Source organism: Rhinichthys klamathensis, unplaced genomic scaffold, assembly GCF_029890125.1.
Source record: "Rhinichthys klamathensis goyatoka isolate OS25496 unplaced genomic scaffold, OSU_Roscu_1.1 h1tg000093l_1, whole genome shotgun sequence".
In the NCBI taxonomy this organism is placed as follows: Eukaryota; Metazoa; Chordata; class Actinopteri; order Cypriniformes; family Leuciscidae; genus Rhinichthys; species Rhinichthys klamathensis.
In genome coordinates, this window is record NW_026606632.1 from 303,673 (window position 1) to 321,284 (window position 17,612).

A 17,612-nucleotide genomic window follows, 5' to 3' on the forward strand; every position below is an offset into this window, starting at 1 on the left:
GAGTTATAAATTTAAGTGTCTGGTCTTGATCATAGCATATTTCTTAAAGTCTGCAAGTCTCTTTAATATAAATACCTTAGATACTTCCAACAGAAGCATATTCATTATAGCAGTGAAAGGTACTGCATGACTATTCTCTGGAATGACGCTCAACCGGATTCTGAACAATAAAAACAATCAGAAGAAAACTAACAGAAGGCTTCTTATCATCATAGCTTATAATTCTTTAATTAACAATAGTGACAAAAAAGTACAATAAAGCAACTCAAAACACAAAGTAAAACATGTATCATCACATTCGAGCATATGATTATTCTTATTTTAAAATATTAATCTTATTTTAGTAATTAGATGAGATGCTTGTCACATCATCAGGGAAGTATGGCAATCAATGCAATTAATAAATGCCCCAAAGTCTATAATCAGACAGAAGTCCACCACCAAAAATGCACTTCAAATACCCGAGTCCAAATCAGAGCTATGGGAAAGTTTTGTTAAAGGCTAGTTCATTTGCCATCTCTTTCTTAAAATCACTTAATGAATGGTAAATGTAGTCTCAGCTGATCCATTTGCCTGTAAAACAAACGTTTGATTCATTTAGCAAGTATATTGGTAGTATGTTTCAGAATAATGAAATGAAAAAAAAAAAAATAGTAGAGTGTATAGTCTTCTTACCCCTAGTGACACCAAAGCAACTCTCACAGTAAACTGCACGACGGTAGACCCATAAGCTGTCCCCGGCCTTCAGGTGTCCCAGAGACGAGTTACACACCCCGCACTAATAATACAAATAATAATAATACTTTTAAAATTCTTTTTCTTGAATAAAAAAAATCTTTATAAATTCTTGAATTCAAATTATTATAAGAAAATAAGTATGAAAACCATTTTAGTTGATAAGTAACAATATAAAAAGAGAATTTTTGTTAAAATTTTAATACATTTCATTAGTAACATTAAAACTTTCATATTCCATATTCATATCATTTTCATAAATATTGATATTTTTAATATGCTTAATATGAGTTTAAAAAAAAAAAACGAACCTTGAAACAACGTGCATGACAGTTTATATTCATGTCATCCAGAATCATCTTTTCATCTGTGAACATGTTTTTTTGGCAGTATGTGCAAATGTCCTTTGAGCTCACTGTCCTGCAATAAAGTGAAAAGCATTTCGCAAGTGCACGACACATGGCATCAAACTCTGGCATAATTCAATTCCGTTTCCATACCTTTCCGGTGATGTGTACACAGTTGTAGAGGTTTTGGATGTGATGGAGTCAGATATGTAATCAACGGGCCTGTGGACAAAATGACATGACTAAGTCTACAAACCCCATCCAATCTAATCAGTGATTCTTGTAATGTTTAACTGACAAGACATTTGTCGAACCTGCTCTCTGTGAATGATGATCTGGTGTAAGAAGGACTTGTGACAGTACTCCACTCATTTCTATGCATTTAAAAAGATAGAGAAGTGTAACAAACAACATATAACGTATCAGGCAAAGATGCTTAAATACGAAACACCATCCTACCTGTCATTTGTTGAATACACAGTTCTGGTGGTTTTGGAGACCGATACATCCTCGTGACTGTAGGAACGATAAAAATCCATGATACAGTAAACACTACTGCACTGAGAGTGAAGCTCTAATGTAAAGTTGTAAGCTCTGACTAAGAATCGACACACGAATGAGCACCTGCTTTTGTGTTTTTATCCTGGCAGTCATAAGACTGGTTAATCTACTTAAAGGCCACAGCAAATGTCAAACTCGCCAAAAATGGGTTCACACCTTATAAATATGCAAATGCCACATACCTGCCATCATGTTTTGTGTAGGATGACTTGATTGATGTTGGTATGAGAGTGTCAAACAGTTGATCCTCAGTGCTGTAGAAAAGCATTCAGTGATGTTCTTTGTCTTACAGTGAATGAAAAGGATTTACAGGCGTTTACTTGGAATTATCTTTCAGGATCTCACCTCTTTGTGGATCGGAGAGAATATGATGTTGTTTTAGTTGGTGAAACATCCTCAGTGTAGGTTTTGATGCTAGAATTGAAATGAATAAGAGGTTAAGAGAGTAGCCACATTTGTTCAGTTTAGTCAGCAATAAGCAATGCTGTTACTGTACCTTGTGGTGGTCTTGAGAGGTGAAGGGGGTCTAGATAAAAAGAATGATAGGATATAGTTTAACACGCACACAAAACAGCAAAAAACAACAACAACAGCAACTGAATTAAGATATTGTTTCTAATAGATAGATATTAAATAATTCAAAATATCCTTAAAATCATATAATGAACAAACTTTTTATTTACTTTTTTCCCACAAGGGATATATAGACATTTGCAGGAAAACTAAGAATTCAAACAAAAGATATAGGAAGCCAATATATTTTGCTCTTCTATCTATGCATGATTATATGGTTAGCTGCATTTTATTATTTGCATTTAGTATTGTTTTGTCTCTGTTGTCAGTGACCCATCAGGATAGACATGTAGGAGATTTGTGGGTCGTGACCCTTCAGTGTAGAAGAACTGATCTATGACACTCACACATCAATGATGTCCTTTGATGACTTCACAGTAACCACCTCAGTCTTGTAGTCACTTTACAGACACATAACATTTACAGTGAGCAACATTTCAGTCTCTAAATGAAAGTTCAGTTCCTTGCACTGCATTATTTTTTGCAATAAATATAACAATTGTGATGTGAACAATCTTTCAGGTTCTCACCTCTTTGTGGAGAAGGATGTTGTTTTAGCTGGTGAAACATCCTCCTTGGTGTAGGTTTTAATGCTGTGAATGAAATTGTTAAAAGGTTAAGAGAGAAGACACATTTTTCAGGTTAGTCAGCAATCTGGATCCATGTTTTTTTCTGGTTAGTCAGCAATGCTGTGTTTTCTGTACCTTGAGGTGGTCTTGAGAGGTGTTGGTCTAGACAAAATGAATTATAGATTTGATTTTAATACATACACAAAACACAACAAAATTAGGACAAAATACCCTTTAAAACAAACGTCCAAGTTTATTACTTTTACCACGAACAGTATAGGCCAAAGAATATGCAAAAATAGTAACATTAGTTACCCTTGTCAAAAAAAAAAAAGTGTTTTATTGTATTGAATGTGCACTTGTACTTCAAATCTTCAAGTATATTTTTTAAAAACTGTACTTTCAGATAATTTAAAATCAATGAAATAAATAAACACCACTTAGATGTACTTTCATGACTGTTTCTTAACACACTTATGGGCACTTAAAAAAAGTGCACTTTGTAATAATGTCAAAAGAAAAAGCTTTACTTTAAAGTCCATTTTAAATCATTATGCTTTAATAATCTTGTTATAGTTTAAAGAACTCCACTTATTTTGATGTGTTGACTAACATACTAAAGCTCATGTAAAGTAATTGATTATAATTTTAACTGTAGTGTGTTATTTGACATTACTTAATTATAACTTCATCATTACAAATGTGTAATTACAAATATATTTAAATACATGACATACAAGTACATTCGGCAGTACACTTTAACTATATTTGAAATTACATACGATGTACTCGTGACCCTTCAGTGTAGAAGAACTGATCTATGACACTCACACATCAATGATGTCCTTTGAAGACTTCACAGTAACCACCTCAGTCTTGTAGTCACTTTACAGACACATAACATTTACAGTGAGCAACATTTCAGTCTCTAAATGAAAGTTCAGTTCCTTGCACTGCATTATTTTCTGCAATAAATATAACAATTCAAGTTCTCACCTCTTTGTGGAGTAGGATGTTGTTTTAGCTGGTGAAACATCCTCCTTGGTGTAGGTTTTAGTGCTGAGAATGAAATTGTTAAAAGGTTAAGAGAGAAGACACATTTTTCAGGTTAGTCAGCAATCTGGATCCATGTTATTTTCAGGTTAGTCAGCAATGCTGTAGTTACTGTACCTTGAGGTGGTCTTGAGAGGTGTTGGTCTAGACAAAATGAATTACAGATTTGATTTTAACACATACACAAAACACAACAAAAGTGTTTAGGACAAAATACCCTTAGAATCAAACATCCAAGTTTATTACTATTACCATAAACTGTATAGGCCAAACAATATGCAAAAAATAGACATACAAGAGATTTGTGAGTCGTGACCCTTCAGTGTAGAAGAACTGATCTATGACACTCACACATCAATGATGTCCTTTGATGACTTCACAGTAACCACCTCAGTCTTGTAGTCACTTTACAGACACATAACATTTACACTGAGTAACATTTCAGTCTCTAAATGAAAGTTCAGTTCCTTGCACTGCATTATTTTCGGCAATAAAGTAGGAATGCATGATATATCGGCCACCGTATCGGTATCAGCCGATTATTAATGTTATCGTTATCGGCCAGATAAGGAATTTTGGCCGATATATTAAAGCCGATAATTATTTTTATTATTTCCTTCAGCTGAGACACTTCAGTTCAGATACACAATGTTCGGCATGATGGTTTTGAATTGCTTGAAATATGACTGGAATCACTTAAAAAAAGGAAAATACAGTGAAACATGTGCAAGTCTGTCGTATAAGCAACATGAAATTATAACGAAAACATTATAATTGTGTGCTTGGGACATGGCTCTTAATGATGAGACTTTTGTTTTTGTAAAAAAACATAAAAATTATAAAAAAATTTGGATTTAGATTTATCGGCCAATATCTCGGTTACCAGCTTTCAAGTATAAACAATTATCGTATCAGCCAAAATGCTCATATCGCTGCATCCCTACAATAAATATAACAATTGTGATGTGAACAATCTTTCAGGTTCTCACCTCTTTGTGGAGAAGGATGTTGTTTTAGCTGGTGAAATATCCTCCTTGGTGTAGGTTTTAATGCTGTGAATGAAATTGTTAAAAGGTTAAGAGAGAAGACACATTTTTCAGGTTAGTCAGCAATCTGGATCCATGTTATTTTCTGGTTAGTCAGCAATGCTGTAGTTACTGTACCTTGAGGTGGTCTTGAGAGGTGAAGTTGGTCTAGACAAAATGAATTACAGGTTTCAGTTAAATAAACGCACAAAACACAACAACAACTGAATTAAGAGATTGTTTTGAAATTTAGTTGGTTAAATTTTCTACTACAGTGGTTTAGGACAGAATATCCTTAAAAGTCAAACACAGAAGTTTATTACTTTTACCATAAACTGTATATTCCAAAAAATATGCAAAACATTTTTTAACATTACCCTTGTGAAAAAGAAGTGTGAATTATTGAAATGAATGTGAACTTGTACTTCAAATCTTAAAAGTATATTTTAAAAAACTGTACTTTTTAGATAATATAGAAATTAATTAAATAAAACACCACTTAGATGTACTATCATGACTGCTTCTTAACACACTTTTAAAAAGTGCACTTTGTAGTAGTCAAATAAAAAGATTTACTTTAAAGCATATTTTAAATCATTATCTTTTCATAATCTTGTCATGTTTTAAAGAACTACACTTTTTTGATGTGTTGACTAACATACTAAAGCTCATGTAAAGTACTTATAATTTTGTATTATTTGATATTACATTTAAAGTTAATATTTGAAACTTACTAAATTGTAACTTCATCATACAAATATATTTAAATACATGACATACCAGTACATTCGGCAGTACACTTTAACTGTATTTGCAATTACATAAGATGTACTCAAGTCCTACGTGGGTCAAAAAATACTCTAAAGTTCAGTTAATTGCATTTGATATAAATGAAGTACAATGCATTTTCATTAAATTGCTATTAACACGTAATTAAGTGTTTGAAAACAGTTCACACAAGTTTATACTTTTAAAGTATATTGTTTCCAAAGACATTGCTCTTTTTTCACAAGGGATAAGTAGATATTTGTTGGAAAATTGAGAATGTTGACAGAAGATATCGGAAGCTTTTCTCCTCCCTTTTAAAATTTGATTAAACCTATTTATTTTGCTATTCTACCTGTGAGTGAGTGTGTGGTTAGCTGCATTTTATTATTTGCATTTAGTATTGTTTTGTCTCTGTTGTCAGTGACCCATCAGGATAGACATGTAGGAGATTTGTGGGTCGTGACCCTTCAGTGTAGAAGAACTGATCTATGACACTCACACATCAATGATGTCCTTTGATGACTTCACAGTAACCACCTCAGTCTTGTAGTCACTTTATAGACAGATAACATTTACAGTGAGCAACATTTCAGTCTCTAAATGAAAGTTCAGTTCCTTGCACTGCATTATTTTTTGCAATAAATATAACAATTCAAGTTCTCACCTCTTTGTGGAGAAGGATGTTGTTTTAGCTGGTGAAACATCCTCCTTGGTGTAGGTTTTAATGCTGTGAATGAAATTGTTAAAAGGGTAAGAGAGAAGACACATTTTTCAAAATTAGTAAGCAATCTGGATCCATGTTTTTTTCTGGTTAGTCAGCAATGCTGTGTTTTCTGTACCTTGAGGTGGTCTTGAGAGGTGTTGGTCTAGACAAAATGAATTATAGATTTAATTTTAATACATACACAAAACACAACAAAAGGGTTTAGTACAAAATACCCTTAAAATCAAACGTCCAAGTTTATTACTTTTACCACGAACAGTATAGGCCAAAGAATATGCAAAAATAGTAGCATTACCCTTGTCAAAAAAAAGTGTGTTTTATTGTATTGAATGTGCACTTGTACTTCAAATCTTTAAGTATATATTTTTTAAAAACTGTACTTTCAGATAATTTAAAATCAATGAAATAAATAAACACCACTTAGATGTACTTTCATGACTGTTTCTTAACACACTTATGGGCACTTTAAAAAAGTGCACTTTGTAATAATGTCAAAAGAAAAAGCTTTACTTTAAAGTCCACTTATTTTTACTACACTTATTTTGATGTGTTGACTAACATACTAAAGTTCATGTAAAGTAATTGATTATAATTTTAACTGTAGTGTGTTATTTGACATTACTTAATTGTAACTTCATCATTACAAATGTGTAATTACAAATATATTTAATACATGACATACAAGTACATTCGGCAGTACACTTTAACTATATTTGAAATTACATACAATACTCGAGATTTGTGGGTCGTGACCCTTCAGTGTAGAAGAACTGATCTATGACACTCACACATCAGTGATGTCCTTTGATGACTTCACAGTAACCACCTCAGTCTTGTAGTCACTTTACAGACACATAACATTTACAGTGAGCAACATTTCAGTCTCTAAATGAAAGTTCAGTTCCTTGCACTGCATTATTTTTTGCAATAAATATAACAATTGTGATGTGAACAATCTTTCAGGTTCTCACCTCTTTGTGGAGAAGGATGTTGTTTTAGCTGGTGAAATATCCTCCTTGGTGTAGGTTTTAATGCTGTGAATGAAATTGTTAAAAGTTTAAGATAGAAGCCACATTTTTCAGGTTAGTCAGCAATCTGGATCCATGTTATTTTCTGGTTAGTCAGCAATGCTGTAGTTACTGTACCTTGAGGTGGTCTTGAGAGGTGAAGTTGGTCTAGACAAAATGAATTATAGTTTCAGTGTTAATACACACATAAAATGTAAAACAATCTCACACACACACACACTAAAGATAATAATGTAATTATGAGATCATTTCAGATTTTACACACACACACACGTAGTGACACGACACAGTATACCGAAATAGATTACTGTTTAACAGTACACAAAAATGTCCTTAAAGGGATAGTTCACCTAAAAAGGAAAATTCTGTATGTAATTACTCACCCTCATGTTGTTCCAACCCCGTAAGACTTTCGTTCATCTTCGGAACACAAATGAAGATATTTTTGATTAAATCTGAGAGCTGTCTCACTCCTCCATAGGCTTCGGCTTACATTCTGACGTACAACTCAGAAGCGCTGCGCTGTTACACTACATGAACTCACTCAGAGGCCCACACAGAAAAAAAATAAATAGTTGAATAAAGTCGTTAATTTCGTTTTTTTGCGCACAAAAAAGTATTCTCGACGCTTGATTAACTTAAAGTTGAGCCACTGTAGTCACTTGGGCTATTTTAAACATTGTCTTTACTAACTTTCTAGGCCGGCAAGTTTCAATTACATAAAAGCCTATGGAGGAGTGATCCAGCTCTCAGATTTTATAAAAAATATCTTAATTTGTGTTCCGAAGATGAACGAAAGTCTTACGGGGTTGGAACAACATGATGAGGGTGAGTAATTACTGACAGAATTCTCATTTTTGGGTGAACTATCCCTTTAAAATCAAACACTGAAATTCATTATTATTAATATGAACTGTATAGGCACAAGAATATCAAAAGTTATTAACATTACATAAGCTAAAACATTTTACCATTTTGGTTTCTAAATGTAGATAACAATATATGGAAGAAGTTTTTGTAATTTTATTTATGTTTGCCCTTGCGAAGAAAAGAAGATTACTGATTACATAAATAATACTTAACCTCTTAAGTGTCGCGCCCCCTTTTTTTGAATAAACATGAAAATGCACAATCCGAACTTAAATGGTTGTAATTCAAGAATGCTTTGGAATAAATATGTAAGATTGGTCTTGTTTTAAAGAAGACATTTGGCAGATTTTAGAAGTGAAATAAATTAAGAAATTGAAACAGAAAAAAAGTTATAGAAGTTTGAGTTTATGAAAATGTAAAAATTTAATTATTCATATTTTATATAATATATATATTTTTTTTAAACCTGGTGGACTCTAAAACTGCAAGAAAATCAAAGCCAAAACTCTGAACAAGTTGTGTTTCGAATTTTAGGTTGATATCTCAAAACATGAGCTTTCAGTAAGATTTTGTTTGGGCGCAGTACCAAACTTGTTCACTAGATGACAACCAGACTCCATTACTGCCCATATAAGGACGCTCCATTTCCATATGTGTTTTGAGTGATCTGAACCATTATTTCCACAATTTATGAAGTAGGCATCATATTCAGAAGTAGTAAGGTAAGTTTGGCATATTTTGATATGAATTCAACCTCAATAATCACATAAAAATAACATGCATGTGTGTTATTATAGCTCGCTGGCTGCCACATCACAAATGGTGAATCTATAATTTTTTTCTTTATATTTAAAACATTTTCAGACCTTTTTTTCTAAAAAAATTTAATGGATGTTATCTTTTGAACTATTGGCATGAAAACAATCTGAGGTTTCTACCAATCTTTCATGATTTTCATGTTCATCACTATTTCAAAATAAAGGTCTTAACACGCCTTGCTGCAAATTGAGATTACGGCTCTTCTGTCATTTATTTTGAAAATCAAATGATATATAGCTTGTCAATATTAGTTTAGGTTTAGTATAGGATATTACTGTTTTTTATATGTAATGGCTATGGCGGGCCGGCGGGCCTGTGCAACTTATGGGGTTAAAAGAATATACTTGAGAGTGAACTGAACGTAATGTTTTCAGACACTTAAATGCATGTTAACTGAAATATATAATAAATAAAAATGTATTCTAATTTAAAATTATATTCGATGCTATTAGCTGAACTTTAGAGTCGTTTTTTGACCCATTTACGTACGACTTCAGTACATCTTTATATGTAATTTCATAATTATTTCTACAGTCTTTGAAATATGGTTAAAGTGTACTGCCGAATGTACTGAAAAGTATTTGGTAAACTAAAATATACTTTAATGTCATTTCTAATGAAATTTGTATGCCATGTCTTTAAATTTGTAATTTCATGTTTGAAACAATGATGTTGAAGTTTTAAAGAATGACAAAAGATTATTAAATCATGATTTAAAATGTATTTTAAAGTAAAACTTTTAATTGGACTCTATTACAAAGTGCACTTTTTAAAGGTTTAATTAAGTGTGTTAAAAGTATAGCTACTCTCTTCGAATGAGTGGCTTTTTATTTCATTAATATTATATTATCTTCAAGCACAGTTTTTTTAAATATACTTTTAAGATTCTAAGTACTTACTATACTTTAAAATATTAAAGTAAGTGCACATTGAATACAATTAAGCACGCTTATTTTTCACAAGGCTGAAAGTTGAAGGTTGCATTTGACTAATTGTATTTAGCACGTTTTCCCCCACTGTCCACCATTTGTGGGTCGTGACCCTTCATTGTAGAAGCCCTGATCTATGACACTCACACATCAGTGATGTCCTTTGATGACTTCACCGTAACCACCTCAGTCTTGTAGTCACTTTAAAGACACATAACAAGTGTATTATTTTCTGCAATAAACACTAGATCTTTTAGTATCACTTGTTGGACTACAGAATCTTGTGGCATGATGAGGTTGATATTCTGATTAAAATTAAATGAATAGGATGTTGTTTAAGTTGTTTAGTTCATAAATATGCAAACGCCACATACCTGCTATCAGGTTTTGTGTAGGATGACTTGATCGGCGTTGGTATGAGAGTGTCAAACAGTTGATCCTCAGTGCTGTAGAAAAGCATTCAGTGATGTTCTTTGTCTTACAGTGAATGAAAAGGATTTACAAGCGTTTACTTGGAATTATCTTTCAGGATCTCACCTCTTTGTGGATCGGACAGAAGATGATGTTGTTTTAGTTGGTGAAACATCCTCCTTGGTGTAGGTTTTGATGCTAGAATTGAAGTTAATAAGAGGTTAAGAAAGTAGCCACATTTGTTCAGTTTAGTCAGCAATAAGCAATGCTGTTACTGTACCTAGTGGTGGTCTTGAGAGGTGAAGGGGGTCTAGTTTAAAAAAAAAAGTATTATAGATTTAATTATTTAATTTAATTATATGATTGTGTTTCCTATATAATCTATGTCACTCACCCATCAACAGTGTCCTTTGATGACTTCACAGTAATGACCTCAGTCTTGTAGTCACTTTAGGAACATATAACATGTGCAGTGAGACATAATGAAAAGTATTAGGATACTTTTGCACACTTAAGGCACAATTGGATATGAATTTCATTAAATTATTCATTTCAATGTAAGTACATAGTACGTAAAGCCACTTAATATAAAGTGGGACCAAATGTTTTTTTTTTATTTGTATGAAAAGCATTCATTTGAATATCAAAGTTGCTTTAATATTTTGTTATATAAAAAAAAAATCAGCCTGATCTGATTTACCCAGAAGTCTTGGTCTTTAAAGCTGCCAGGCCCTTATCAGTGATTGTTTCAGACTTGGTAAATGATTTCACCACATCCTGCCTGAGGATAAGAAGACAACACAGTTTAGAATAGTTAAAGCTGACCTTGTCATTCATTACATACAAGTAAAGATGAATATAGTGTGAAATAGTTATGACTGATCTGCCATTATGATATCCTCTTAGTATCTTACTTTGTAGTGGAGACGGTTGTCTCGGTAATCTTTGAACCATTGATTATTGTTGTAGAAGTGCTGAAAGAGCAATCATCAGTTTTGTATGAAGCAAAAATCAGTTTTGTAAGAAGCTAGTCTTGATTCATTCAATCAGTCATTTAACCAAAGGCTTTACCTTGTCCTTGGCTGTGTTCTCACAGTTGTTTTAGTTCCTGTGGTTCTGTAGGGTTGGGTTGGAAAGATGATTGAGCTCTTAAAATGTTTTAAATTCCCAGCATTTTTGGCTTTAAATTCACTCTTACAGACATGTTTCAAATACAGCAAACATGGGTGACTAATCATATTGTAAATGTAAGTCCATGTTCTTCAACAGATTAAGCATTATCGTACTGTAGTACGTATTGTTGTGTTGTACTTTCCACTTCATTATTTTTCTAAATTAAGTACAGAGACAGATTTAAACATTAACAGTTTAAAGTTGTGAATTATGTGTATATTTTACCTGGTTTCATTCAGCTTGTCCTGGCTGCCACCAAACCTGCACAATGAAAACAATCACATAAGACTCTTTGATCTAATTTTATCACATAAACTTTTTACAAAGCACCATATCATGGAAGCCCATTTCTTCTACATTTATGTCAAGATTTCAACTTAAGTCATATGAATTTTTTCATAATTTCTACTTAGTATCTCATCATTTTGACTTTTTAGCTCATAATTATATAACTTTTTATATCAAAATGATGATTTACCAAAGCATGATTGTTTTTTTCTTATGTGTCGCTAATGGGTTTCCATAAGAGTGAGTATTGTTATGCACTGTGTAATTCTAATGCACATTTGTAAACTTGGTAATGTGTTTAATGTACTGTATGAAAGTGATACGTGCATCTTCAGCAGTGCATTACCTTTTAGAGAGAGCTTGGACAGAGGTACCTGGTGAAGTGGTGACGGTGGTGGTTTTGCTCTCGGTTTTGCTAGTTTTATCTTGAGGGCTTTGTGAAAAAAAAAAAAAAGGATCTCATATTCATTTTTTTTATGTCAACATGTGGGACATACACACAAAAGTGTTAAGACGAGATTAACTACCTGACAAGGTTTTCGTTGGACTTGTAACGGCTCAGAACAGTTTTGCCAAAGTTCGGGTCGTTTCTGTTGGGAAATGGGAAACACAAATTCATCTCGTCAGATGTTTAGTCTGTCAGACACACATAAATCCCATTGACAAAAAGCATCTGAAAGATTTACATCCATATTACAGAGGAGAGGTGTTAAACAAGTTTTATCTATCTAGTTTGCGGTCCATTGATGAATGTGTTGAAAACTCACTCGACTTGTTTGTCCTCGTTCACATTTGCCCTGATCCAGCTATTGTCCTTCAGCAGGGATGCTTTCTTTTTGCTGTCCTCTACTGCTTTAGCAGTACTTGAAGTCGTACCTGTTTTCAACAAAAAGTATTAGGCAAATAAAATGACTTGATTATGGCTGTACGTATGATATATTAAAGGAACACTCCGACTTTTTGGGACTTTAGCTTGCTTATTCACCGCATCCCCCAGAGTTAGATAAGTCCATACATACCCTTCTCATCTCGGTGCGTGCTGTAACTCTGTCTGACGCACCCACCCATAGCCTAGCTTAGCACAAAGACAGGAAGTAAATGGCTCCAGCTAGCATACTGCTCCCAATAAGTGTCAAAATAACGCCAACATTTTCCTATTTACATGTTGTGATTTGTATAGTCACAATGTGTACAAATAACAAGGTCACATGAGACACAGCCATCTTCTAACCGTATACATATTGGCAACTATATTCTCAGAAGGCGAAGCACTGCTACTTGGGCGGAGCTAGCTAGATTTGAGCTAGCTAGTCACGTTGGTTTTGTTGACAGAAGTAACAATGGTGCTTTTTAGGTGTTGCGCTAATCACGCCGCCCAAGTAGCAGTGCTTCGCCTTCTGAGAATATAGTTGCCAGTATGTATACGGTTAGAAGATGGCTGTGTCTCATGTGACCTTGTTATTTGTACACATTGTGACTATAAATGTTGGCGTTATTTTGTCACTTATTGGGAGCAGTATGCTAGATGGAGCCGTTTACCTCCAGTATTTGTGCTAAGCTAGACTAGCGGCGGTTGCGTCAGGCAGAGTTACGGGACGCACGGAAATGAGAAGGGTATATATGGTCTTATCTAACTCTGGGGGATACGGTGAATAAGCTAAAGTCACAAAAACATGGCGTGTTCCTTTAAGAACAATGGGTTACACTTTAATTCGATGGTCCACTTTTGACATTCTACTAACTATAAGTAACTTTGCAACTACATGTCAACTAACTCTCATTTGAGTATTAGTAGAGTGTAGTATACTGTTGGTTTTAGGGTTCGGGTTAGTAGAATAAGCTGACATGTAGTTGCAAAGTTACAGACATAGTCAGTTGAATGTCTGTTGGGGAGCATCAAAATAAAGTGTTAGCAGATATTAAGCAGACAGTCTACTAATACTCTAATGACTGCTAGTTGACAAGTAACTTTAGTTGCAAAGTTACTTATAGTTAGTATGTCTAAAGTGGATTATCGAATTAAGATGTCATTTTAATGCATATTCTCACCTGTTTGGACCTTACTGTATGGTTTTCCAGTGAAAGACATGGTTTACGCTGTAAGATGGAATTGAAACATATTATTACGTTTGCAGTGGATACAGTGTAGTCACTTCTGCATATATCATACATACTAATAGGCTACTATCCACAAGATGGTGCGACCAGAAAAGACATAATGAGTGTGTCAGTGCAGCATCATGTTCATAAAATGCATAATTTCACAATTCTGGTTAGTACATTCCATTCCTAGTGTTGATGTAGCATTGTCCTTTCACTTCATACCTCCCTGGAAACACCCAAAACTAGTCTGTCCTGATCCCTGTAGAGACACACCCTTCAAACACCTGCCACTGAATCCATAGCAACTTCTCATGTTTTGAAAAGAAACGTCAGATGTATTGCAATTAACAACATCAGCTGAGAGGTTTCGATGGATTTTATGTAGCAAAGGTTATAATTGTAAAAAGTAGGGGGTGGGGGGGGAGTGAAAAATATTTTTATATTTTCTTCATATTTGGGTAGCTGACGTTAAATATTTTTTACTCATGGACATGCTACAAAACTATTTTAAACAGCTCTTTACCAATTCTTTATATATGTATATATATATTTATATATGTATATATATATATATATATATATATAATTTATTTATTTTTGTTGAAAAATATTATGCATGCATGTCTGACTAACTTTTAGAAACTAGCCTACTATATATATATATATATATATATATATATATATATTGCATGCATCTTATGTATGGATACCTTTTAGAGACTACACTATATATATATATATATATATATATATATAGTGTAGTCTCTAAAAGTTAGTCATACATGCATGCATAATATTTTTCAAAAAAATAATATTCTGTATATATATACACACAGACCTGTCAACCAAAGTTGACCAAAACAAAACAACCAAAACATTAAACACATCAAGCAAAAAAACAGTAAAAACTGTGATATTGTGAAATTTAAATGTTTAATATTTAAATTAGGGCTGTGCAAAGATTAATTGCGATTAAAGGCATCCAAAATAAAAGTTTGTGTTTACATAATATATGTGTGTGTGCTGTGTATAATTATTTTGTATATATAAATACATATGCATGCATGTATATATTTAAGAACTATTTGCACGTAAATACTGTATATAATATAAATTAGGGCTGTCAAATGATTAATCGTGATTAATCACATCCAAAATAAAAGTTTTTTTTACATAATATATGTGGGTGCACTGTGTATAATTATTTTATATATATAAATACACACATGCTTGTATATATTTAAGAAATATTTTCATGTATATACTGTATATAGATTTATATATAATTTATATTATATATAAATATAAATATTTTATATATAAATAATATTTTTTTCTTAAATATACATGCATGTGTGTGTATTTATATATATACAAAATAATTATACACAGTGCACCCACATATATTATGTAAAAAAACTTTTATTTTGGATGTGATTAATCGTGATTAATCATTTGACAGCCCTAATATAAATACATAATCTATATTATATATAAATATAAATATTTTATATATGAATAACACATTTTCTTAAATATATACATGCATGTGCGTGTATTTATATATACAAAATATTTATACACAACACACACAAATATATTATGTAAACACAATTAATCGCAATTAATCTTTGCACAGCCCTAATTTAAATATATCTTTAAATGTAATTTCTCCCTGTGATGCAAAGCTGAATTTTCAGCATCATTACTCCAGTCTTCAGTGTCACATACTGAATAACTGAATAAATCAGTCTGCATTTGCTGCTCAGTGAACTTTTCTTAATATTATTATTATCAATGTTGAAAACAATTTTTGCTGCTTAACATTTTAACCATTCAAACATTCGTGGTAAGATTAAACTATATATAAATGAATACTATGGAAATGATTCTGAGAATTCAGCTTTGCCATTACAGAAATAAATGACATTTTAAGATATCTTTAAATAGAAAACAGTTCTTTTAATTTGTAATAATATTTGGCAATATTGCTGTTTTTACTGCATTTTTGTTTAAATAAAATATTTGTCCAGGAACTACTAACATTCTGTGTAGATTTGAATTCTAATTTGAGCAGAAACTCACTGTCCCTCTTTTATGACAAAAACCTCTATTCTAGTTTTATTTTGAAAAAGCAATAATCTGAGACAATGTCATGGTCTTCAAATCCACCTTGACATTGAACACTGTTTTAGTAAAGTGCCCTGCGAAATACTCAACACAACATTTAATTATCTGTTCACATTCTGTACATACATCCATATGACAAGAGAATCCAATTGAATTAAGATATTTTAGTAAGATCCAGGGGCGTAGAATTTAGTAGGGACGCTAGGGACGTGTCCCTACCAATATCCAGTGACACTGATATATCCCTAGCAATAATTTCGATCAAAACTTAAAATATATTTATATATTGATGTCCCCGTCCCCACCAATGTCAAAATCAAACCTACGCCACTCACACTGTTAACATAAAACCCCTTTGATTTTAGAAACAAAAAGTATACAAATATTAACCATGAAAATGATTGACATATATAACTAGAACAGAATCAAGAGATTCCTATAGTGTGTACAATCATACCTTGGTATTTCAGGTGCGTAGGATGTGAGAGTTCTGATGAGAATAATATACCGTTTACTGCTCTTCCCCTCTTACATATTTGACATGGGTAGGGAAGGACCAGTGAAAGGTGTGGCTTCATACGAGAGCAACTGAACCTGAACTGTCAGCACAGCAATGTCAACGCAGTTTACAGTAGGGGTGTGTTTTATGAGGTCAGCTGGGAATGATGAAAAGGCACTAAGTAATGAATGTCTTTGGGACATAGCCAATTGTCTGTCTTAAGAAACTATGTGAAAGGCGCCATTACAACCTTCAATGTCAAGATAAGACAGAGAGAAAAAAAATGTTTGTGGTGTTGTTCTTAGGGTTTAAAAGTTCAAAAGTCTGTCATTCTAAATGTTTATTTAGTTACATATTTTGCCAGCAATTATTGTAGTTCCGAACTGTAACTTTATAAAACTATTCAGAGCCTTAATTGTTAGCAGGTGTGCAAAATCATTATTATTTATTATTCCCTCTTAAAAGGTTGTGTCAAAACCTTTTAACAGCTGTGGAAGTCAGAGTTATGTTGTAAAGGTTTTGTGTAGTGTTTGCCTAGTCTTAAAAATAAAGGTTCTTTATTCACTGCAAAAAAAAAAAAATGCTTTTCTTACTTAGTATTGTTGTCTTGTTTCCAGTCCAACTATCTAAAAAATTCTTAAATCAAGAAGCATTTACTAGAGAAGTTAAATGACATAAGACGAAATTATATCATAAATTGCGTGTTTTTGCTTAAAACAAGCACAATTACTATCTGCCAATGGGGTAAGAAAAATAACCTTTTTTAAATTTGTTTTTTTAGTTTTTTTCAGAAAACAAGATATAATTTCTTATAGTAGGCCTAAATGCTTCTTGACATAAGAATTGTTAGATATTTGGATTGGAAACAAAACAAAAATACTAAGTAAGAAACTTTTTTTTTTTCGTTTTTTTTTTTGCAGTGTAATCCAACATGAAGAACCTTTAGGGACTCTAAATGTAAGAATTTTCATGTAATGACTCGGGACGTTTTTGCCGTGAAAATCGAA

At 32.6% G+C, this 17,612-nt stretch overlaps 1 protein-coding gene across 3 annotated transcripts; it reads right to left on the reverse strand.

Moving 5' to 3' along the window:
• Positions 1-212: 212 nt before the first annotated feature.
• On the reverse strand, positions 213-16,692 carry scel (sciellin). 3 transcript variants are annotated; one of them, XM_056252192.1, is made up of 29 exons: positions 16,564-16,692; positions 13,923-13,970; positions 12,641-12,749; positions 12,401-12,463; positions 12,220-12,306; positions 11,811-11,846; positions 11,484-11,528; positions 11,327-11,386; positions 11,113-11,193; positions 10,807-10,860; positions 10,693-10,722; positions 10,539-10,610; positions 10,376-10,447; positions 10,149-10,202; positions 7,501-7,530; positions 6,296-6,358; positions 6,131-6,184; positions 5,002-5,031; positions 2,747-2,809; positions 2,564-2,617; positions 2,140-2,169; positions 1,989-2,057; positions 1,826-1,897; positions 1,542-1,598; positions 1,397-1,456; positions 1,236-1,304; positions 1,047-1,155; positions 676-778; positions 213-573 (listed from the first exon to the last, which is right to left on the reverse strand). In XM_056252192.1, the coding sequence occupies exons 2-29, from the start codon at positions 13,960-13,962 to the stop codon at positions 557-559; spliced, it is 1,683 nt and encodes a 560-aa protein (XP_056108167.1). In that variant the 5' UTR covers positions 13,963-13,970; positions 16,564-16,692; the 3' UTR covers positions 213-556. The 3 variants fall into 3 exon arrangements, with proteins under 3 accessions (XP_056108167.1, XP_056108168.1, XP_056108169.1); XM_056252193.1 differs by lacking the exon at positions 2,747-2,809 and adding an exon at positions 3,782-3,844; XM_056252194.1 differs by lacking the exon at positions 10,149-10,202.
• Positions 16,693-17,612: the final 920 nt, after the last annotated feature.